Raw genomic sequence first — 23,676 nt, forward strand, 5'->3', positions numbered from 1 at the left:
TCGCCTTTGTCTTTCAACTTGTACCTTTCCTTCTTGCTGGAAGTTTGCTCTCATTCAGCCAGTCCCAAAGAAAGGTGACCATTCCCAACCCTCTAACTATCGTCCAATTGCTTTAACATCATGTGTCTCAAAAGTTTTTGAGTAAATTCTTAACAGAAAAATTTTACAGAATCTTTCCTATCACAACCTTTTTCCTGATTGTCAGTATGGGTTCCGTCAGGGAAGCTCCACTGGCGATCTTCTCACCTATCTTTCCGACTCCTGGTTATCCTCCTTTCGGGACGTTGGCGAAAGCTTTGACATTGCATTTGACATCCTAAAGGCTTTCAATCGAGTCTGGCATAAATCTTTAATTTCCAAACTGCCCTTTAAAGGTTTCTATCCTTCTATCTGTGCCTTCCTCTGTAGCTTCCTATCTGGTCCTATAGCCGCTGTTGTTGACGGCCATAGTTCTTCTAGATTTATCAACAGTGGTGTTCCTCAGGGCTCTGTCCTATCACCAACTCTCTTCCTTTTATTCATCAATGACCTTCTAAACTGTACATCTAACCCTATCCACTTGTACGCTGATGATTCCACCCTTCACCTCTTTCCATACAGTTCTCGCAACGTCCATCACAGCAGTTACTTCAATAACAAGGGATGAGGCTATGGCACACCTAATGTCCGACTTGGCTCGTATCTCTGACTGGGGTAAAAATAATCTTGATGTTTTTAATGCATCAACAACTCAGTTTTTACACCTATCAACCCGACACAATCTTCCGCAGGAGTACCCGCTAATGTTTAATAATATCCAGCTCAATCTTGCGTCATCCTTGAACATTCATGGGGTTTCATTCACTCGGGACTTATCTTGGAAAGATCATTTGGGTGTGCTAAGCTTTTTCCGTACCTTCTTTACCTCTGCACAGTTGTTGACTTTATACACTGGTTTTATTCACCTCTGTTTAGAGTGCAACACTCATGTATAGGGAGGCTCCCCACATACGGCTTTTCTCAGCAGGGTGGAGTCAAAGGCTTTTCATCTCATTAACTCTCCTCCTCTTACTAGCTCCTTTCAACCTCTGTCTCTTCGCCGCACTGTTGCCTCTTTATTTCTTTTCTATCGCGTCTTCAATGGTCACTGCTCCTTTGAGCTGTCTACTTGCATCCCTCCACCTCTATGACGGGTGCGTAGCATTCGTCGAGCAACAAAATCTCATCCCTTTTCTGACCAACTCTCTAATGCAAGAGTTAACCGTTACTTCCAATCCTTCATTTATGCAACAGATCAACTCTGGAACTGTCTCTCTCTGTCTGTATTTCCTACTCCTATGATCTCCAGTCTTTTAAACGCAGTGTGTCCAGGCATCTCGAAATGAACGGATCTTGAATTTGGCTCTCTTTTGTATTTTTTTTTTTTTTTTTTTTTTGAAGGAACGGGTTGCAGGCTCTTGGCCTTTGGCTCCTTCTTTCTTGCATAAATAAATAAACAGATAAATAAATAAATAAATATATATATATATATATATATATATATATATATATATATATATATATATATATATGTGTGTGTGTGTGTGTGTGTGTGTGTGTGTGTGTGTGTGTGTGTGTGTGTTTGTGTGAAACGATGGTATGATGATGTCACTTACGACTATTGCCCTACAGTAGATCTGGAGTTATAATGAACAAAAAATCAATTTTTCCAGCCCATTTTCCAGTTTCCATTCATTCTTCCAGACTTCATTTCAAGCCCTCTTTCTTTCCTCCCAGTCCTATTTTCATTTTTCTTTCTTTTTATCTCTGACTCATCCCATTTTTCTTTTCCCTCTCTTGTCTTCCCTTTTCTGGCTTCTTCCCACTTTTTCTTTTTCAACTCTCCCTTTCCTCCATCTCTCCTCTCCCTTATCAGCTGTTTCCTTCCTTTTTCAATTCCTTTCCCCCCTTTTTTCCCGTCCTCTCCCCCCCCCCTTCCTCCAGTCTTTTTCGCTTTCCCTTTCATCTCATCCCTTTCTTGTCTCCTCTCCCTCTGCTCCCATTTCACTCCCTCTCCTCCCTTCCTCCCCACTCCTTTTTTTTTTTCTTTTCCTCTCCTCTCCTTTCCTGTCCCCCTTCCCTTTCATTCTTCCTATCCTTGCTAAATATTTCTCCCATTCCCTCCTCTCTATTCTCTCTTGCTCCTCTACCCTTTCGTACCTACCTTACTTTTGCCCCCACCAAAGCTCCCATGCCCCATTTTCTCCACTCGTCTTACTCCTCTCTCCTCAACTCCCCTCCACCACACACCCGTCTCCCCATGAGTTCCATTAACACTATATCAGGATATTCTCGCCACTTGTTTACCGAGCGTAAGCTGGTCGTGGGCTGAGAGATTAACACGCCCCACATTTACCGCCCCTCCCAGCAAGTCCTTTCGTGGTCCCTTCTCGCCCTCCTTTAAGTTTTCCTTTCTTCAACCATTTTAAGGACCATTAAAGTCCTACAGTATCTGGCCCCTATTTAAAGTACATTTCATGATCTTTCCTTTAAGTGACCTTTTTGTCCCTCCTTGTCAACTTTGAGTCCTATCCCATCTTCGTAAGCCACCTTCTTGTTCCCCTTTAAGTACCCGTTTTGCTCCCCCTTTCAACCCTTCAGTCCCCCTTTTGGCACTTCTCGTCTTTTTTTAATTCCCTCTCTTGCCTTCCTACAGAGTCCTCTCCTTGGCTTTCAATTAAACCTCCTTCTTGCCTCCCTTAAAGACCTCTTCTTGGTCCCATTAGTCAAACTACTTGTTCCCTCTGTAAACCTCCTGCTTGGCCCTCTATTATGTCTTTCTCATCTTCTTGCATGCATTTCAGTGTCCTGCTTGTTCCTCTTTTGCCGTAGTAACTATTCTTATTCATCATAACCATCATCACCTTCATGTTTCTCATCATCGGCCTGAGTCAGTCGACTGCAGGACAAAGGCCGCTTCCATCATTTTCCACTGTAACCAGCTGGCTGTTAGCCTGTTTCATCTAACCTCAATCCTATCTCGCCATCTCGTCTTCTGTCAGCCTTTTCCTCTTACTTCATCTCTGGCCTGCCACTCAGTTATCCTGCTTGTCCCGCTTTTAGACAATTGCTATTACATTAGATATAAAATGACCTTCTTTTATGAAATTATGATGACTTTGTAGAATTATGCATAACCCAAACCAAATGAAATACCGAATTTTTAATAATGTAATACTCACTAACCGGTAACTTTGGTCGGCCCATTCACCGTACCGTGCGGTATGCTCGCATTGTTCGTTTGAGACATTAGTGTTTGATTAGCAGCCTCACGGTGGGGTGCAACGCTATATATATATATATATATATATATATATATATATATATATATATATATATATATATATATATATATATATATATATATATAAAATATAGATAGATACATAGATAGATAGATACGTGATATTACTCGTATCCCACTTTTGGCTCCAGTAAATCTGGTCACCTTAGTAATGGTAAATGCTTACCCTTCATGTAGTTACTTAGTTTACCAAAAGACCTCATTCCCATTTCTGTTCTTCGCTTGATTTCATTGCCATGGATTGGGTCAGCCTGAAATGCCTGCCCTTGGTAGGTGTATTCCTCAACAGATTATAGTTGTTCATCTCCTATCGTTACTGGACATGTACAAACGTGTCTGTTAAACACAACCTTCGTCATATTCATAATCATTTTCAAGATTACCTTCAGACTCCCTATTTAGGTCACCTGTCATTTCTTGTAGTTCCTCCCCTGCTTCACTGAAACGGACTCATAGCAAATCAATGATTATTCAATCACTCACCACTTGTGTTAATTCCTTTGTCATCTCAGTCCACATTTCTGAAAACGTCCCCTATTCATGCATTGAGTAATTTGGGCGAAACTGTGTCTTATTGTCTAACCGTTTACTTTATTGGTATTTTCTTGACTGTCCTCATGAAGTTTATGATAGCCGTGCTTTCTTTATGAATATCTTCTAGTATTTTTAAAAAATTTTCTTGTACACCTTGTCACTGAATCGGTGTCATCACTACACCTGTTTTAACAAAAAAATGCTTTACTATCAACAAGATTACTTTTACCACAGTCAGACATTGGGTGTGCCATAGCTTCATCTCTTGTTTGTTGAAGTAACTGCTGAGATGGGCATTGTGGGAACCAAATGGAAAGGTGAAGGGTGGAGTAGACTGTAGCACCAGTCGAGCAGGGCAGTACTCCCGAGGTGGATGGAAAGCTGATGACAGGGAGTGCTGGAGCTCCCGTTTCATCAGCCCTCAGGACTAGTTCCTGACCATCCCCCTTTGCTGAACTTTTTCAGTGTCTCAGTTACACAGAGAGTAGGCCAGCATGCTCTCCTTTACAAATTTCTCTAACTATCTACACCAAACTACATGCACAGTACACACTACACTTCCCTTCCCAAAATGTAAAAAATTATGGCATCTCTTCACCAAGCCTCGGAGTCCCCGGGGGGGGAGGGGACCATAAATGCCCCCACCATCCGCCCCTCTCCCGGTGACGACTCGAGGTGCCTGGAACCACTGTCTGACTCACTTCTTCGTCATTTCTGCAACATTCGCGGCCTTTCCTCTAACTATCGCTCTGTTGAGCACCACCTCTCCTCCTCTAAACCTCACCTTCTTTTTCTAACTGAGACTCAGCTGTCTGAGGCAACTGACAGCAAACCCTTTTCTGTATCCTCCTACTTTCTCTATACTCATTTCAAAGCCAAAGGTGGCTGTTGTTTATATATACGCAACTACTTATCTTGCTCTCGTGTTCCTGAACTCGATTCTTCTGAATTCTCTACACTCTGGCTTCGGCTTTCCTGTCATTCTCTGACTAAATATATCTGTGCTGTTTACTTATCCCCTAATTCTACTGACTATCAAAAATTCTTCGACTATCTTACTTCTAAGATGGAACACATTCTATCTATCCATTTCTCCTTTCTCAGAAATCTCCATTCTAGGAGATTTCAATGTTCACCACCATCTTTGGCTCTCCTCTCCTTTCATTGATCCACCTGGTGAACAAGCCTACATCTTTTCTATCCTTAATGACCTAGAGCAGCTTGTACAGCACCCTAGCCGTATCCCTGACTGCCTTGGAGAGAGCTCCAACATATTTGACCTCCTCCTCACAACTAATCCTTCTGCTTACTCTGTTAATCTTTTTTCTCCGTTGGGCTCCTCCGATCACAACCTTATCACCTTAACCTGTCCTAACACTCCAGTACGGCCTGTGGACCCTCCAGGGAAACGTCGTCTGTGGCATTTTGGAGCCGTGAACTGGGAGGCCCTCAGGCAGTACTTGTTTGATTTTCCCTGGAATGATTATTGCTTCCATGGCCGTGAGCCATCTGAGTGTGCCTTGCGCATTACGGAGGTTATTCTCTCGGGCATGGAAGCATACATTCCTTTCTCATATCCTTTGACTAACGCAAGAAAGCCTTGGTTTAATCACGCTTGGCACTTCAGATCTCACAAAATGATATTTGATGTCTATATGTTTAGACTTCTGATGAAGAACAGAGTTTTTAGCCAAGGCAGTTGCACCTTGATTATCTACATACAAATTAACACCTCTTTCTTTACATCTCTGCATGTCCGTGAACAACTGTTTCAAAAATTTTGCTTCCTGTGTAGCACCTGACAATGCTGTTTACTCTGCCTCACATGAAGACAATGCAACAGTGGATTGTTTCTTATGTTTCCAAGAAAGAACTTTCAGTACTCAATTGGAAACAGTAACCTGTGATACAATGCCTATCTTCTGATGACCCCCAATCAGCATAATAAAACCCAGTCAACTCTAATGGAATTTCAGATTTCTGGAATTTTAAATAGTGATCCAGTGTACCCTTCAAATACTTCAGGTTATGTTTTCCCATGCTGAGATTAGCCAGTTTGAGGCTGTTCACGTGCTGAAATAGCTTTGCGACAATATAAAAAGGTTTGGTCTAGTTCCTGCCATTACATAAATCAAACTGACAACAATTTCCCTGTACACATTTGGATTGTCTAAATCCTCTGACTCATCATATCTATTTTTATTGAAACCTATTTCATACGGGTTACTTTGGGGTTTACAATCATTTATCCGAAACCTGTCCAGTGTTTTCTCCACATACATCCTTTGATTCATTCTAATAAAGTTCCTTTCACATGTAAATTTGATACCCCAAATCCACGATGACATCTCTAAGTCTTTCATCTTATACTTACAAGACAATGAGTTTTTCACTCCTAGTAGGTTTTCATTGCTCGATGCTATAATGATGCCATCAACCCACACAATGACTATCATCGTTGATTGACCATCAGTTTTGGTGCATACACAAGTATCAGCTAAAGACTGAAAAAAAAAATCAATAACTAAATGCTCATGCAACATGTTATTCCAGTTACGACCACTTTGTTTTAAACCATTCAAGGATTTTCTTACTTCCACACAAATTTTTTAACCCGTTTTATTTTGTTTTTCATACCCTTCAGGTTGCTCCATATAAATCTCACAATCAATTGGGGCACTGAGATAATCAGCCTTTACATCCACTTGATGGACTACCATGTTTTCCTGCACAGCTAAATTCATTAATATTCTGACTGATGTTAAGCGAGCTGTAGGTGAAAAATGTCTCATCGTAGTCAACATGAGGCATTTGTGAATAACCTTTAGCCATAAACAGTGCCTTGTGTTTTGCTACACCATTTGGGCCAGTCTTCACTGCATACATCCATTTTCCACTCACTACAGCTCTACCTTCTGGTATAATGGTAAGCTTTAATGATTCATCGTCGCTCAACGCACAGAATTCTTCATCCATGTCATTCTGTCATTCACAATGTTCTGATGAAGATATAGCCTCACAATACGATTTGGGAATATCAGTAGCCCTGTAACAATAATCAACTATATGTTTTGCAGTATCATCGGTAAATAATCTTCACGATATTTTGGCTTATTATGTCGTCTCTCAGGGTATCTCCTTTCTTCACATTCTAGAGCCAGTACTTGTTCCTGTTTCTGTACATTTTGATCACCAACAATTTCAGTTTCATCTTTTTCTGATTTCCTAGGTCGGACATCATTCATATGATCACTTTCATCTGGTTCGCTTGGCGGTACATAACCATACATGTCTGACTCGTCATTTCTTTCTTCAAACATGTCTGGGAATTTGACACATTTCATTCTTTTTTACACTACTCTTTCCTGGAAAGTATACAGGATATGCTGTACAACATTTGTCATGACCTACAAAAAGACTTTTCTCATAAAGAGCATCAGGTGGTTTCATTTTGTACGAAGGTATACCACAATGTGCCAAATACATGCATATTACACAAATTAGGTTTCTGTCCCGTCAAACATTCCCTGGGAGTTTTATCAGCTCTGGGACTGCGACACCGATTACGTATAAAAGCTGATGCCATTACTGAGTAAGTCCACACCTGTTTTGGTAACTTTGCTTCTAACAATAAACATCTAGCCATCTCAGATAAAGCTTTCTCTGCCCTCTCTGCAGTTCCATTTTGATATGGCGAGTATGGCGCCTACATCTCATGCTTTAGTTTAGTTTTTAACATAAGAGACTTGATGTCCTTACAAGTGAATTCCGTACCAATGTCAGTCCTCATACGTTTGATATCACGTACAGAACAGTGTCAGCGAGAAACTTCTCGGTTGCACGTACAGCGTTACTCTTGTGTTAAAAAAAAAAAAAAAAAAGTTGCACCAGAGTAGTCATTGAAAATGGAAACTGCATATCTAAAAACCTTCTCTAGCAACAAGGTTTATAGGACCTACTAAATCACAATGTACAGTTGGCTCCACTCCAGCGTTTACTACCTGGCGTTGCCACTACCGACTCAGCCCAAGGATTGAATTCCGAACCACATGTGATCGTGACTCGGACCGCTCGAGTGAGATGGAACAGGGAGTTGGGTTTGGGGAGAGGTAGGAAGTCTCAACAGGGATCGAGTAGTATTATTGAATAGAGAGAGAATTATTGCAGTAGGCAGTTGACAGGTTATATTGCAATTAAGCCGAATGTAAACTTATTGAGTTTTCTGTAATCAAATTCCAGCTATACTGTATTGCCACAATGCAAGGGATTAGTTTTATTATGCAAGATATATATCGACTTGAAATCACATTAGAATTCACACGACGCCAATAATTGATGATTAATGTTGTATTTGTGAGCGCGTAGTAAAACTTACCCAGCCGGTTACTGGGAAAGGGAGTGGCGAAAAAAAGATTCCTATAAAATCCATAGTCATTTAACGTCGTGGTCGTGCAACACCCACCTCATGATTTTATTTGGTGTCATTACGCTTTATTATGGTAGACAGTTCTACTGCCAATGAGGATGATATTCCTAACTGAGGACGAGAAACATTCCTGTTATGGCTTTCGCAATGAATTAATATATATCTTGCCAGTATCCTAGCGTGAGCTTTCACACACCGCTGCCAGCAGAACACACATTCATCCACCAGTAGATGTGTTGCCTGCTTTTTTCCCTCGCATAGTCTGATATTAGGCGTCTTCTAGTTAGAGAATATGATGGAATGACATTCACCTATAAATATGACCAGCATGTGCCCAACGTAAACCAGTTATTGATGGATGAGTTTGAGTATCTTGAAGTAGTGGTAATATCAATATATTAAAAAATCAAATCTTCCACCACCTACCCAATGTTGAAAAATGTTAGAGGTTGTGACAGTTTTGTTAGTCGGCTCCAGTAGAGACATTTTCTGATGAATCATTTTGTTTTATTTGTTACCAGAGGATAGTGTTTTGTAGTGTAGGGGATCCTCGACTACCCAGTGACCCCTCCTTCCCTTCTCCCCCACCCGTCTCTCCCTCACTACATCCTCCTCTCCCCCAACTCCACACTCCCTCTCTGTATCCCTCCTCTCTCCCACCTCACTTTCCCTCCCACCGTCACCAACATCATAACCTGTGTTGCCAGAAGTCGGAAATGCAATACAAGTGGTATTCTGTATACAAATACAGTCCATGAAATATAGCAGGACTTTTTATTAGCTGGATATTGCCATCCGAGATTACTGTTTAGGCCAGACAATCAGACTCCTTCGCTCAGCAGTAGGCTATGTGGCCAAAGATATTGGTGTTGGGGAGAGGACACGTTTCAGTGATGAGAAAACTTTCTGATCCACTAACCATGGTCGCATTCACATGTAGCGGAAAAATGACACCAGGTTAAGTGGGAACATCCATAACACTGTAAACACGATAAAAAGCGGGAATGAAAATCCCCTGTAGGAAGGATTTTCCCATAATGCTGTAAGGCCACATCATTTTCTAGTCTTTAACCCTCCTCTGATAGACCTACAATTTAGCTTACAACTGAGGTACACCTGGGTCTGTTAGACCCAGCTTCAAATATGCTGTAGCATCACACATGTTTTATATAATGAATTTCTGAATATCCTGCAGCGTATTACGTCTTATCAGTTACAAAACTATGCGAGTAAGTTTTAATTAATTGAAATCCACACATTTTTTCAAAAATTATGAAAAAAAACAAGGTAAAAGTTTTTTTTTTTTTTTTTTTTTTCCAGTCACGAAAACAAAGTACACTGTAAGCCTAGCACTTGTGTCACAACTTGAAGGATGGAGGACCTTAATTCTTGACATAGTGGATCCAACACAACATAAAATCAATTTGCAAACTCATATTGAAAAATTCTTCCCCCTCCTCAGGTACACCTGGGTCTCACGGACCCGACATGGAGTTGTGAGTGATATATTGGACAAAACAGACACGAAAGTAACCCTCCTACACCCTGCATAGGCACGAAAAGTTAGGAAGCTATTGAGAAGAACAGGGATCCCAGACATCCATAATTTACTGAACTATACAATCAAAAAAAAAAAAAAAAAAAAAAAAAAAGCCTGGGTCTGTCAGACCTAGGTCTACCTGAGGAGGGTTGTATCCTAATTTAATACTAATTCATCTGCGTTCCCTCATTCGGTTACATCCTTCACGGAAGATCGCAAACTAACCTTACCAAGTCTTGCACATAGACCCTGTATCGTGATTATCAGAAATCACGATATTTTTGTATTACTATTCTATGGTGATTATTTAGATGCATATTTGTCTATCACAATTGTGGATGTATATGTGTAGGATTATTTATGTGTAAATACTGTATATACTGTATATTGTATGTATTAAGATTTCACTGATTGTTTATTGGAATAACGAGGAGTATGTTGATACCCTTGGGTGATTTGGTACTGTTAGTGATATAAGCTTAAGTTACATTTATGTATAATCATAGTGTACTGTTAATATTAGTTAATATTGGAATGTCTTGAAAATGTTGTATTTGCGAGGTTCAATGTTTTAACTGATACTTGTTTATGAATGGTTAAATTTAAGCTGTACGGTTAACATGTGAAACAAGCCGAATGGCGGCAGTTTGTGATAAACTATTAGTAGCCAGTCACGTGGCCATATTTCAAGCCTGGCTCACAGCCGGACCGGGAGTCCTGGAGTCAGTTGGTACGAGGTTAAGGAGCTGAGCAGAGGGGCCCCGAGTTTAGGTCTGGCAGCTGTCGTGTGTGAAATTATCTATACTGTATGTGGACTGATGTTATTCGGGTGGATGTTTGGAAGACAGTGCGGCCATGTTGTCAAACCTGAATAACAATACAATTCAACAACACGCAACCATGGATGAGCTCAAGAAAAACCGGACAGCAGCCAAGAGAAGGTTCACTAGGAAGGTCAACATCTTCAAGGAAGCCCACGGAAAGAAGTTATCATGTGAAGTGCTTCAACGAATGTATGAGGAGGTTAGTACGTGCTTCAAAGTGGTGGATGAAAGGAATGAGGAAATGATCGCTCTTTTAAAGGAATCTGAACCTTATGATGAGTATGAACAATACATAACTGAACTTGAAAATATAAAACATGAAGTTTATAATATTTTGATAACTGAGACTGGGAAGGTGAAACAAAAACCATCACTTGCCATAAAGAAACTGGAGCCTCCTAAATTTCGTGGTTCTGTCAGAGCATTTCCTACTTTTGTTAAGGATTATGAAAGGTTAGTTGTGTCTCAGCAAGGAATGGACCCGTACGTGCTGAGGAATTCCTTGGAAGGTGAACCTAGGAAATTAGTGGAAGATTTAGACGATTATAACCGAATGTGGGCTCGTCTGAAAGAGACTTATGGTGATCCAGCTAAAATGATAGATTCTATTTTAGGAGATATCAGAGCAACTAAACCAGTGGTTGAAGGTGACAATAAAAGGCTTATTAACATGATTAATACTGTAGAGAAAGTGTGGTTGGATATTGATAATTTGGGTCAGTTACAGGAACTTGAAAACACTACTGTAATTACTCAAGTGGAGAGATTGTTGCCACCTACTTTGAAAAGAGAATGGGCAATAAAGGTACAGTCTATCGGTACTGACAGGTTTAAAAGCTTAGTAACATTCTTGACTGAACAGCGCAAAGTTATAGAGTATTTGCAAGATGAGTCAAGGATTGCAAGTGCTAGGGCGACAGTTCATGTGTGTGAAGAAGAGACTTCCAAGGACTCTGAACTTGCAGAGGCGATTAAGCAGTTAGCTACAGGTCAGGAAAAATTTCAAAATCAAATGTTCAAATGTTTATCTAACTTATCCTTTGCTAGTAATAAGTTTCAGGGAATGCCAAGCAGAAATGGGTCAAATTTTGGACCAAAGGGAAATACCAAGAGATGTTGTGTGCATGAGTCTGATACTCATGATCTAAAAGATTGTGCAACCTTTAAACAGTGGCCTAAGGAGACAAAATTTGAATTTCTGAAATCTAAGGGTATATGTTATATGTGCTTGAAGGAAGGACATTTAGCAAGGAATTGCAGTCAAGGATATTCATGTAGAGTTCTGGTAGATGGGGAATGCTGTGGAAAATATCATCATTCTGCCCTTCATCCCATATTCATTAGCCATGGAAGTACTACTGTGGAAGCATCAAGTAGCCATGTGACAAGAGATGGAGTAATGCTCATGACGGGTTATGTGAACAGTGCTAATCAGGTAATACCCACCCTTTATGATCCAGGAAGTAATTTAAGTTTAATCACCAATAGGATGGCACGGAAACTGGGTCTTGTTGGGACTCCTGTGAGTTTAACTTTAACCAAGGTTGGTGCGCAAACAGAACAGGTAGAAAGTTACGTGTATAAAGTCTTGTTGAAAGATAAATTTGGGAGGGAAAAAATAATTGATGCCTGTGGTATAACTGAAATCACTGGTGTGTCAAGTGAGATAGACGTGACTCCATTTGCACATATGTTTGGGTTACAGGAATGGCAGTTAAAGAGACCCAGCGGACGTATTGAGTTATTGATTGGATCAGATTACTGTGCTCTTTTACCTCAAGTTGTAAAAACAGTGCACAGTCTTCAACTGTTGGCTAATGACTTTGGATTTTGCCTTAGAGGAAGTATAGATGGAGAAAGAAAGCAAAGCGTTAGCCTTAATGTTCAGGTGAATCATGTTGCATGTTCTAAGCCTGAAGAGTGGCTTCTTACATCTCGGCTAAACCCTTGTCAAGTAATTGAAGAATACTTTTTGACTGAAAGCTTAGGAACTTTGTGTACCCCAAGATGTGGGGGATGCAAGTGTGGAGGTTGTTCCATTAAAGGAAATTTAACTATAAAGGAAGAAAGGGAACTTAGACTTATTGAAGATGGATTGCACTATGATAGGGGAAATAAATGTTGGATTTCAGAATACCCTTGGATCTGTGACCCTTCTAAGTTACCTAATAACTTCCCCATGGCTTTGGCTCGATTAAGAGCTACAGAGAAAAGATTAAAAAAGATGGGAATGAAGTACTGTTTAAAGTATCAGGAACAAATTAATGACATGGTATCTAGAGGAGTTGCGCAGAAGTTGACCCAACAAGAATTGGAGAGTTATGAGGGCCCTACTTTTTACTTGCCACACCATGAAATCCATAAGCCAGAATCTCAGTCAACACCTCTAAGGATTGTGTTTAATTCAGCTGCATCATTTCAAGGAATGGCTCTAAATGATTTTCTTGCTAAAGGGCCTGATGTTCTAAATAATTTGTTGGGGATTCTTTTGCGTTTCAGACAAAATAGGATTGGCATAGTTGGCGATATCAAGAAAATGTACAACAGTGTTAAAATATCAGAGTTTGATATGCATACTCATAGATTTCTATGGAGAGATTTAGATGCAGAGAAAGTTCCTGATCATTATATACTGAAGACTGTGACATTTGGAGATAAACCAGGGGGGGCAATAGCTATGGTGGCATTGAGGAAGACTGCTCAAATGAATGAGGAATATCCTTTGGCTATAAAGACTATTATTGAAGATTCTTATGTGGATGATGTGTTAGGAAGCTTTGATAGTTCCGAAATAGCTGTTGAAAGGATGGGACAAGTGGAAGAAGTGTTGGAAGCAGGAGGATTTGTAATGAAACAGTGGATCATGTCTGGAGATGATGGATGCATCAGTGAGAAAGTTTTGGATACAAATCATGAAAAGGTTTTAGGTCTAGATTGGAAACCTAAGGAGGATATCTTTTTGTTCAAAGCCAAACTCAATTTTTCAAGGAAAACTCGTCAAGGAAGGTCTGAACCAGATGTTTTGTTAGGTGATCTAGAAAGGCGTTTGCCAAGCCAGTTGACGAAGCGCATGATTCTTAGTCAGATTGCAACCTTGTATGATCCTCTTGGATTTATTACTCCATTTACCCTTAAAGCTAAGCTATTGATGAGAGATGTAGTTACAGACAGTGAGGGGGATCGACCAAGAGGGTGGGATGAACCAATTAATGAAATTTTGTATGAAAAGGCAAAATCACTGTTTGAGATGATGTTCCTGTTAGAAGAGTTGGAATTTCCCAGATGTATAAAACCGATACCCACCGTAGGCCACCCAGAATTGGTTGTTTTCTCTGATGGTAGTAAGAAAGCATATGGGGCCGCTGCATACGTCAGATGGGAATTGTCTGATGGTTCAGTTAGATCATATCTATTGTGCTCCAAAAACAGAATTGCACCAACAAGACAGATCAGTATACCGAGATTAGAATTATGTGGTGCTGTTGTAGCTAGTCGTTTGAGATCTACAATTGAAAGGGAAATGCAGTTTAAGTTCCAAAGAGTTATTCATATCACAGACTCCTCTATAGTACGAGCTCAGATTCAAAAGGAATCCTTTAGATTTAATCCTTTTGTTGCAAATAGGGTGGCTGAAATCCAATCTAGGACAAAACCAACAGAATGGTATTGGGTGCCATCTGAAAATAATGCAGCAGACCTGACAACAAGGGAGTGTACCCCATCAGAATTAGGACCAGATTCTGTGTGGCAAAGAGGCCCAGAATTTCTCTACTTAGATCATGATCAATGGCCGGTGAAGCAGAGTTTTGAGGGAGATGTACCTGATACTGTGTTTGTGAAAGCAACTACCCATGCATGTGAGGCTAAGGAGGTAAAGACAGTGATAGATATTGGTAGGTTTAGCAGCTACAAGAAACTGCTTTCAGTCACAGCTCGGGTAATGCAAGTTGTCAAGGCAAAGTCATTGAAAGGATTGTGTGAAGAGCCTACCGCAGAATGCCTACAAGCAGCAGAGAATTACTGGATCAGACAAGTTCAAGTCTCAATCCATCCAGATTGGAGGACTAGGTTCAAACGACTGGGGCCCACGCTAAATGATCAGAAAGTAGTAGTGGTAGGAACCAGAATATCGAAGTGGATGAAAGCTAATTGGAACCGTGATGAATTCATTCTTTTAACATCAGACCACCCATTCACAAAACTATACATTAGTCAGATACATCAGGAAAATCATGATGGTGTAGAGGCTTGTCTTGCTAAATTGCAGTTAAAATTTTGGGTGCCTGGTGCTAGAAGAGTTATTAAATCTGTGAAACGGCACTGTACCACCTGTCGTATGATTGACAAGAAAGTGACCTCTCAATGCATGGGCGAATTACCAAAAGAGAGACTTGAACCTTCACCACCATTTTTCAATGTATCACTTGATCTTTTTGGACCTTATTCTGTTTGTGATTCTGTAAAACGAAGGGTGAAAAGGAAGGTATATGGAGTCATATTTAATTGTATGGCTACCAGAGCTGTGTATATAGATGTTGCAGAAGGCTATGATACTGGCAGCTTCCTTAAGGTATTTAAAAGATTCACATCTATTAGAGGTTTTCCAAGAAAGGTGTTCTCAGATAATGGTGCTCAGTTGGTGTCAGCAAACAAGGAGTTGAGAGACATGGTTTCTAAGTGGAATCTTAAGGAATTAACTGAATTTGGAAGATTTGAGGGTCTTTCTTGGGAGTTTAATAAGTCAGCAGATGCACCGTGGCAGAACGGATGCAGTGAGGCCTTGATTAGGTTGGTTAAGAGATCCCTGTGTAGAATTGTTGGGGACTGTATCTTGTCATATGGCGAGTTACAAACAGTAATGTTTGAGGTAGCTAACCTTCTCAATGAAAGACCGATTGGATGTAACAAAGTATCTGACCTCAAAGATGTTTCTGTTGTTCGTCCTAATGATCTTCTTTTGGGTCGTTCTACAGTCACAGTGCCAAGTGGGATGTGGGATGAAAGTAGCAATTTTAGTAAGAGGCATGCATTCATGAACAGAATTATTGATTCATTCTGGAAGAAATGGATGCGAAACTATTTCCCTAGTCTGCTTATTAGGCAGAAATGGCATGTAGATGTACGGAATGTCCAGACTGGAGATATAGTCTTGGTAAAGGATTCTAATGTATTGAAAGGGGAATGGAAAATGGCACAGGTCGTAAGTGCTCTCAGAAGTAAAGATGGAAAGGTCAGGGATGTGTTGCTCCGGTATAAAATTAATAAGCCAGGAGGCAAATATTCAGGCCAACGGGATGTAAATGTAACCAGATCAGTTCATAGCTTAGTTGTACTTCTTCCGGTGGAGGAGCAGTAATCAAGATAGCTTAAATGTCAGGCGGGGAGTGTATCGTGATTATCAGAAATCACGATATTTTTGTATTACTATTCTATGGTGATTATTTAGATGCATATTTGTCTATCACAATTGTGGATGTATATGTGTAGGATTATTTATGTGTAAATACTGTATATACTGTATATTGTATGTATTAAGATTTCACTGATTGTTTATTGGAATAACGAGGAGTATGTTGATACCCTTGGGTGATTTGGTACTGTTAGTGATATAAGCTTAAGTTACATTTATGTATAATCATAGTGTACTGTTAATATTAGTTAATATTGGAATGTCTTGAAAATGTTGTATTTGCGAGGTTCAATGTTTTAACTGATACTTGTTTATGAATGGTTAAATTTAAGCTGTACGGTTAACGTGTGAAACAAGCCGAATGGCGGCAGTTTGTGATAAACTATTAGTAGCCAGTCACGTGGCCATATTTCAAGCCTGGCTCACAGCCGGACCGGGAGTCCTGGAGTCAGTTGGTACGAGGTTAAGGAGCTGAGCAGAGGGGCCCCGAGTTTAGGTCTGGCAGCTGTCGTGTGTGAAATTATCTATACTGTATGTGGACTGATGTTATTCGGGTGGATGTTTGGAAGACAGTGCGGCCATGTTGTCAAACCTGAATAACAATACAGACCCCATTCATACTTTCACTTGATGCACACTGTAATCCTTTGAATATCCATTTCTCCCTCTCCTTGCTGTCGTCCCATCTCTGCTATCACTCTCTGTTTCTTTCTGTCAGTCTGTCATAATCCATCTGGCTATATTCCTATCTACGCACAGACTCGTATATGGAAGTATTTAATTAGATCTTTATATATATATATATATATATATATATATATATATATATATATATATATATATATATATATATATATATATATATATATTATATATATATATATTGGTACGAGATGGGAGTAGCCAACACAAGATAACTAAATTTGACTGCGTAAGAAAAGAGAAAAATCACAAGTGAAAAGGGAAATGATCAAATATTTAACTGAGTGAGACGAAAATGAAAGGGAAGGGTCAGTCTATGTTTGGAAGTGTGAATGGAAGATTGTCAGGTGTTGATAGAGGAAGGGCAAGAGAAGATGTGGCCTTGTTAGTGAGTCCGGAAGTACAGCAGTGTGTAATTGAATGGAAGGAGGTGTCATCGAGACTGTGAAAGCGAAATCTGAACGTGAGTTGTGGGTGTTTGTGAGTGCATATGGGCCTGGTAGTGAAAGGATGAAGAAGAGAAGGAGTCTTTCTGGAATGATGTTGATGAGTGTCTGCAGAGTTTTGGAGCGAATGTGAATGTGGTAATGATGGGAGATCTGAATACTAGAGCGGGAAATGTAGCAGTTGAAGGTGTAGTTGGTATGCATGGTGTGCCTGGAAGAAAGGAAAATGGGGAACGAATGATAGGAATGTGTGATGGGCGAGAGATGGTGATTGGAAATACGCTGTTCGAGAAGAAAAATATTTATAAGTATACATGGGTGAGACAGGAGGGTGGAATGGTTGTGGATAAAGCATTGATGGACTATGTGGTTGTGTCTAGGAATGTAATAGGAAGATTGTTGGATGTGAGAGTTCTGAGAGGGGAAGGTGGAGGTATGTCTGACCACTACCTGGTGAAGGGAAAGTTAAGAGTAGGTAAGAGATGGGTGAGAGCTAGGAGGGTTAGGTGTGGCAGGGAGGTTTTGAAAGTGAGTGAGTTGGATAAAAGAGAGAAAATGATAGAGTATCAGGAGAAATTGAGAGATGAGTGGAATGCAATGATCAGGAAAATGGCAGTGTGGAGGAGGAATGGCAGTTGTTTAAGAGTGCTGTGGTGGGGCATGCAAAAGAGGTGTGTGGTGTGGGACATGTGGGTGGTGGTGTAAGAAAAGGAAGTGAATGGTGGTGTGAGGAAGTAAGTATGGCTGTGGGTGACAAGATACGTGCATATGAAGTGTGGCTGCAGAGGAAGGATGAGGTGTCATATGAGAGGTATAAGGAAAAGAGGAATAGGGCGAGAAGGGCAGTGCATGATGCTAAAGTGGCAGCAGATGAAAGGTGGGGTAGGCGACTGACTGAGAATTTTCAACAGAATAAGAAAATGTTCTGGAAGGAGGTGAAAAGGGTGCGAAAAGGAGAGTTAGGAAGGAAGAGCGAGTAAAAGCAGAGGAGGGAAGGATGTTAATTGAGATGGATGCAGTAAGGAAGAGATGGGCAGAGTATTTTGAAAGATTGTTAAATGTAGAGGAGGACAGGGTGACTGAGATTTTGGCGGATGGAAGGGTGCAATGAATAAATGTGTTGGGAGAGTTGAACGATTCTTTGATCACGAAGGAGGAAGTGGAGAAAGCAGTAGAGGAGATGAAAACAGGGAAAGCTGCAGGTATGGATGGGTGTGCTGTGGAATGCCTGAAGGGTGGTGGAGTGACCATTGTTGACTGGTTAGTAAGATTGTTGAATGTATGCTTTGTGAAAGGTATGGTGCCAATTGACTGGGCAAATGCTTATGTGGTCCCGTTGTATAAAGGCAACGGTGATAAGTATGAATGTACTAGCTTTAGGGGTATAGGTCTGTTGAGTGTTATAGGTAAGGTGTATGGCAGAGTGTTAATTATGTGAGTTAGAGAGGGTACAGAGGGAGTGATTGGTGATGAGCAGTGTGGCTTTAGGAGAGGGAGGGGATGGGTGGATCAGGTGTTTGCTGTGAGACAAGTGTGTGAAAAGTATTTAGCGAAAGGCAAGGATGTGTATGACAGAATTGATAGGGAGGCTTTGTGAACTGTTTTAAGATTGTATGGACTTGATGGTAGGTTACTGAAAGGGGTGAAAAGATTTTGTGTAAATAATAGAGCGTGTGTAAGTGTGGGAAATGCTGTCAGTGATTAGTTTCCCATGAGAGTGGGACTGCGACAGGGATGTGTGATGTCGCCTTGGTTGTTTAATATTTATGTGGATGGTGTTGTAAGGGAGGTGAATGCAAGAGTTTTAGGGGGAGGTCTGAGTCTGGTGATGTTGATGGTGGAGAGTGGAATCTGAAGCAGCTGCTGTTTGCAGATAATACTGCATTAGTGGCTGATTCAGAGGAGAGATTGAGACAGTTGGTAGAGGAGTTTGGAAGGGTGTGTGAAAAGAGGAAATTGAAAGTAAATGAGAACAAGAGTAAAGTGATGAAGTGTACGAGATTGGTAGATGGTAGGGGGATGAATATAGTTTTGAATGGTGAGTTGCTTGAGATGTAGTTTTAAATATTTAGGATCACATGTTGCTGAGGATGGAAGAATAGATGCAGAAGTTTAGAATGAATGAAGTAAGGTGCTGTGAGGAATGAAAAAAGTGTGTAGATGTCATTCGCTTAGAATGGATGTAAAGAGACGGCTGTATGAGGGTGTTGTGGTACCGACTGCGTTGTATGGGACTGAAACATGGAATATGGGTGTAGCAGAGAGGAAAAGTTTGAATGTAATGGAGATGAGGTGTCTGAGGAGTATGTGTGGAGTGACGCGAATGGATCGAGTGCGAAATGATGAAGTGCGAAGGAGAACTGGAGTTGTTCGGGAGATGATTGGTAGAGTTGAGCAAAGGGTGTTGCGATGGTTTGGGCATATGAAGAGAATAGATAATGAGCGATTGGTGAAAGAGATAACTAGATCTAATGTGAGAGGTGTAAGGCTGAGAGGAAGACCACGAATAGGATGGATGGACAGTGTGAAGAGAGTGCTGGATGCGAGAGGGATGTCTGTTGAGCAAGGAAGAGTGGCTGTGCATGACAGAAATAAATGGAGAGAAATTGTGAATGAATAAATGATGACGCAGCCCTGAGGGGATATTATCCCCCATTTGGTCTGATCAGCTTGTCAGGTCAGGTGCGGGTAAGGAGATGGGTTTATTATGATTTGGCAGGGGTAAACCAGCTCTGCTGTCGGGCCCTGCTGCGGATGTCACTGATTGCACTGTGTAATCGACCCTTGTGTGGTGTGGTGCGGTGAGGATCTGTCCCTTCTCCCCTTTGGGGCTAAGATGTGAATGAATGTGTTTGAATAGATGAGTAAATGGGGAGTGTGTCATCCTGTCTTGGCTACCTCCCTTTCCTTGGGGGAAGCAGCCTAGGTATATAGATAGATTTAACTGATGAAAAAGAATAAAAACACTAACTCCAATCTCACAACATAGGTTCGAAAGTAAATAAAATTAGCTGACGTAAGCAAATGCAAAATAAACACAGTGAAAAATACCTATTATAATACAAGCAAATATTACTTACCAAATTTTCAATGAGATAAATCACAAAAGAATGAGAAAAACAATCCACCTGATAATACCCTAAATAATTACCGGTACACTAAAGTCTAGGAACAAATTTGCCAGGCAAAAGAAATAAAATCATACAAAAAGAGATAACTAAGCTGCACTCAGTTGCCACAAATAATAATGATAATACAGTAACATTAATGTTGCGGTTGGATGTTGATACGAAGTGAAAAATTTTTCAGAAGTATATACAACACACAAAATACTGCTTCTCCTCCCTCTCTGATCTTCAGTCCAAACAGTCCCTCTCTCGACACCAATCCCACAAAAACTCTGTCTCCATTCAAAATTTTCCGCCTCATACCCTCCGGCTGTATGCACGCGTCAATATGCAGTTGGAGGGCAGACGAGAAATATACAGACAAGAGCTAGTCACCTTACTCCAACCGTTATAAATATCGCTGGTGAATACAAATCTTTATGTCGCCAGTTCAAGCTCCACAGTAAGTCACTGATATTAAAAACAATTTTAGTCACATCCACATTGAGAGAGCAAACAGACTTAACTACGACTTTATAAATGTGTATGCACTAAACAGGCAACAACATGAGTGAGTGCATGTGAATAGATGCTGGTGTGCACAGCATCGACGCACGTACGCACACGCCCAGCGACATGCACACACTATACATACATGCATAATATACACAAAAATACATATACATTCTTACACATGTAACATGCCCACACCTAAGAAAGAATTTTCCCTTAGGAAATTTCGTTCTTAAGAATGTGACAAACAATCAGTGATGATATTGTCAACACCCTTAATATGTCTAATATCCAAATGAAACTACTGAAGGAACAATCTCCAATGTGTCAATCGCTGAGTCTTCATCTTCAAATTATGCAGAAATTTGAGTGGGTGATGATCAGTATATACAATGACAGTAAGTCCAAATGCAGGGATATACACAGGAATGTGCTGCCTGGCGCGGATCAGGGCTAATAGTTCATTTCGATAACAGAATAAGTACGCTGAGGAATAGAAAACTTCTTACTGAAATAACAAACAGGATGCTCAACGCCATGATCATTGTCCTGCATTAACACAGCTCCTGCATCCACATTACTAGCATCTTCAGCAAGTTTAACCTGCCCAGTGCCAGTGCCGTTTTAAAACGTCATTTGTTTCAAAAAATCATGGAGAGCGCAATTTTCAAACTAGGTGTGCAAAAAGTGGTGAGTATGTACATCAACTCTTCCACCACCTTGCCTCAGGCGCTCAGGCCTACACACTCATGTGCTGAGTCATTGCCCTCACTCAGCCTCACTCTGCTTGTGCCACTGATACTGTTCAGTCATGTCTTGCCCGGTCTCTCAGATGAGATTCAGGAGCTACTGAAGGTGCCCTACACTGGCGAAAGTGACATTGACGATGATGTGCAAGATAAGAGGAAAGTACCAGTGAGGAGGAAATACCCACACCAAGGAAATCCAGGTATGTGGGGTATGCTAGTACCCGAGGGATGAGGCCATCAGCATGTCGTCACTTAGCCTTACGTGATGAGGAGGATTCAGATGAGGAAGGTGGGGCTTCTAGTATTTCTGGGTGGCTGGGGAATCTGAGGATTTCTTCACATGGGGTTGGAAGTGTTAGGAGGAAGATAGGGAGATTTGGGAACATTCCACTGGCTGGGGACGCAGGTGACTCATCTCGCCCACGCCATCCCTCGCACCCAGGTGACCCAGCCTGCCCTAGCACCTCAGGACAAAGTGTTCCCCCATTCCCCGCACACAGCACATCCACAGAAAGTGTTCCCAATTCCCCACACCCAGCACATATCGTGAAAGTATTCCTCCTTTTGCTACATTTCCCAGCACATCGAGGGAAATTGTTCTTCTATCCTCCACACTTCCCAGCACCTCTAGTGAGACTTTTCCCTCCTTCCCCACACTTCCCCACTCTTCCCCACGGCCCTTGGATGAGGAAGATGATGATAGTGATGAGGAGGAACTGACGTGGGAGTGGGAGGATGGGAGTGACTTTGTTTCAGAAATACACCCGTTCACATACGAGAATGTTGCTGGGTGTACTGTACCTGAACTAACCCCAACTTCAAATAGGCTGGATTTCTTTAGAAATTTCTTTATTGTGAACTTTGTATTGAGAATTGTAGCCCTTACAAACACCTTTGCTGCCTTTGAGCATGCAGGGGCAACACAGACGCCACATAGCCAGTTGTTTGAGGTGGATGTGAGCCTAAACGAGATGTATGTGTTCCTAGGCCTTGTACTTTAGATGGGGATTTTGAAAAAGAACCAGCTCCCCTCCTACTGGACCATAGATCCATTAATGGAAACACCTATCTTTGGGAAAGTAATGGGGAGGAATCGGTTCCAATACATCCTAAGCCGACTGCATTTCTTTGACCAACTTGACCCTGCAAACGCAAACAACACAGACAGTATGAGGAGGATACCTGTGATTTTCGATCACCCACGTGAGAAATTTCGTACCTCCTTTTCTCCCTACAGAGACCTCGTCATAGACGAAAGCCTTGTGCTATGGAGGGATATATTGCCTTCAGGCAATATATCCCCAGCAAAAGGCACAGGTTTGGTTTCAAAATCTTCGTGATGTGCGACTGTAAGACTGGGCATGTGCAGGACACAGTCCTGTACACAGGTGTTCAGACAGACATCGTCAAATATCGAACCTTGGGACTGTCTGGGGCCGTGGTGAAGACGATGATCGATGAGTATCTTCATTGTGGGCACGTCCTGTACCTGGACAACTGGTACACAAGCCCCCTTCTGGCCAGGTACCTTCACTTCAGGAGAAGGTCTGTGTGGCACTGTGAAAAAGAGCTGCGAGCACATGGTAAAGGTGGGGAGGAAGCTGCAAAGGAAGGAAGTTGTATTTTACAAGGCCAACAACATCCTAGCAACAGACTGGTATCACAACAGAGAAGTCTTCCTCCTCTCGTCTGTACACAGGTCACTTGTACACCGCACTGACAGCATTGACTACAGAAGAGAAGGGCGGCGCCACGTCTAGAAACCAGAACCTGTCCTGGCCTACAATGTAAATATGCGACAGGCAGATCAGTCAGACACGATGATTTCCAGTGTGGATTGTGCCAGGCCTATGATGAAGTGGTACAAGAAACTGTTCTTCCACATCCGCGATATCAAAGTCCTAAATGCTCACCTGCTCCACGCTCAGGTAACCGGCATAAAGGAGACCTTTGAGGGCTATATTTGTGAACTGGTGCAGGAAATTCTGGGGGAATACTCAGAGGAAAGGACTGTCGCTCGCCACTGCCACACCGCTGCAACACCTATCCGCCTCACTGGTCACCACTTCCCCATGATCATCCTTTCCACTGAGACTCGTCAGA

General features: G+C 41.4%; 1 protein-coding gene across 1 annotated transcript; it reads left to right on the top strand.

Moving 5' to 3' along the window:
- Positions 1 to 10,722: 10,722 nt before the first annotated feature.
- LOC145403710 (uncharacterized) lies at positions 10,723 to 23,333 on the top strand. The gene is made up of 2 exons (XM_080275393.1): positions 10,723 to 14,539; positions 23,098 to 23,333. The coding sequence occupies exons 1-2, from the start codon at positions 10,723 to 10,725 to the stop codon at positions 23,331 to 23,333; spliced, it is 4,053 nt and encodes a 1,350-aa protein (XP_080131519.1).
- Positions 23,334 to 23,676: the final 343 nt, after the last annotated feature.

This window comes from Coenobita brevimanus, chromosome 61 (genome assembly GCF_032717465.1).
Source record: "Coenobita brevimanus isolate Jiangsu-jjx chromosome 61, ASM3271746v2, whole genome shotgun sequence".
NCBI classification, from domain to species: Eukaryota; Metazoa; Arthropoda; class Malacostraca; order Decapoda; family Coenobitidae; genus Coenobita; species Coenobita brevimanus.

Coding starts and splice junctions, on each gene's coding strand:
- LOC145403710 (XM_080275393.1), top strand. CDS start 10,723: ATGGATGAGCTCAAGAAAAACCGGACAGCAGCCAAGAGAAGGTTCACT. Junction 14,540..23,097: donor AAAGACAGTGATAGATATTG/GTAGGTTTAGCA, acceptor CCTTCTGGCCAG/GTACCTTCACTTCAGGAGAA.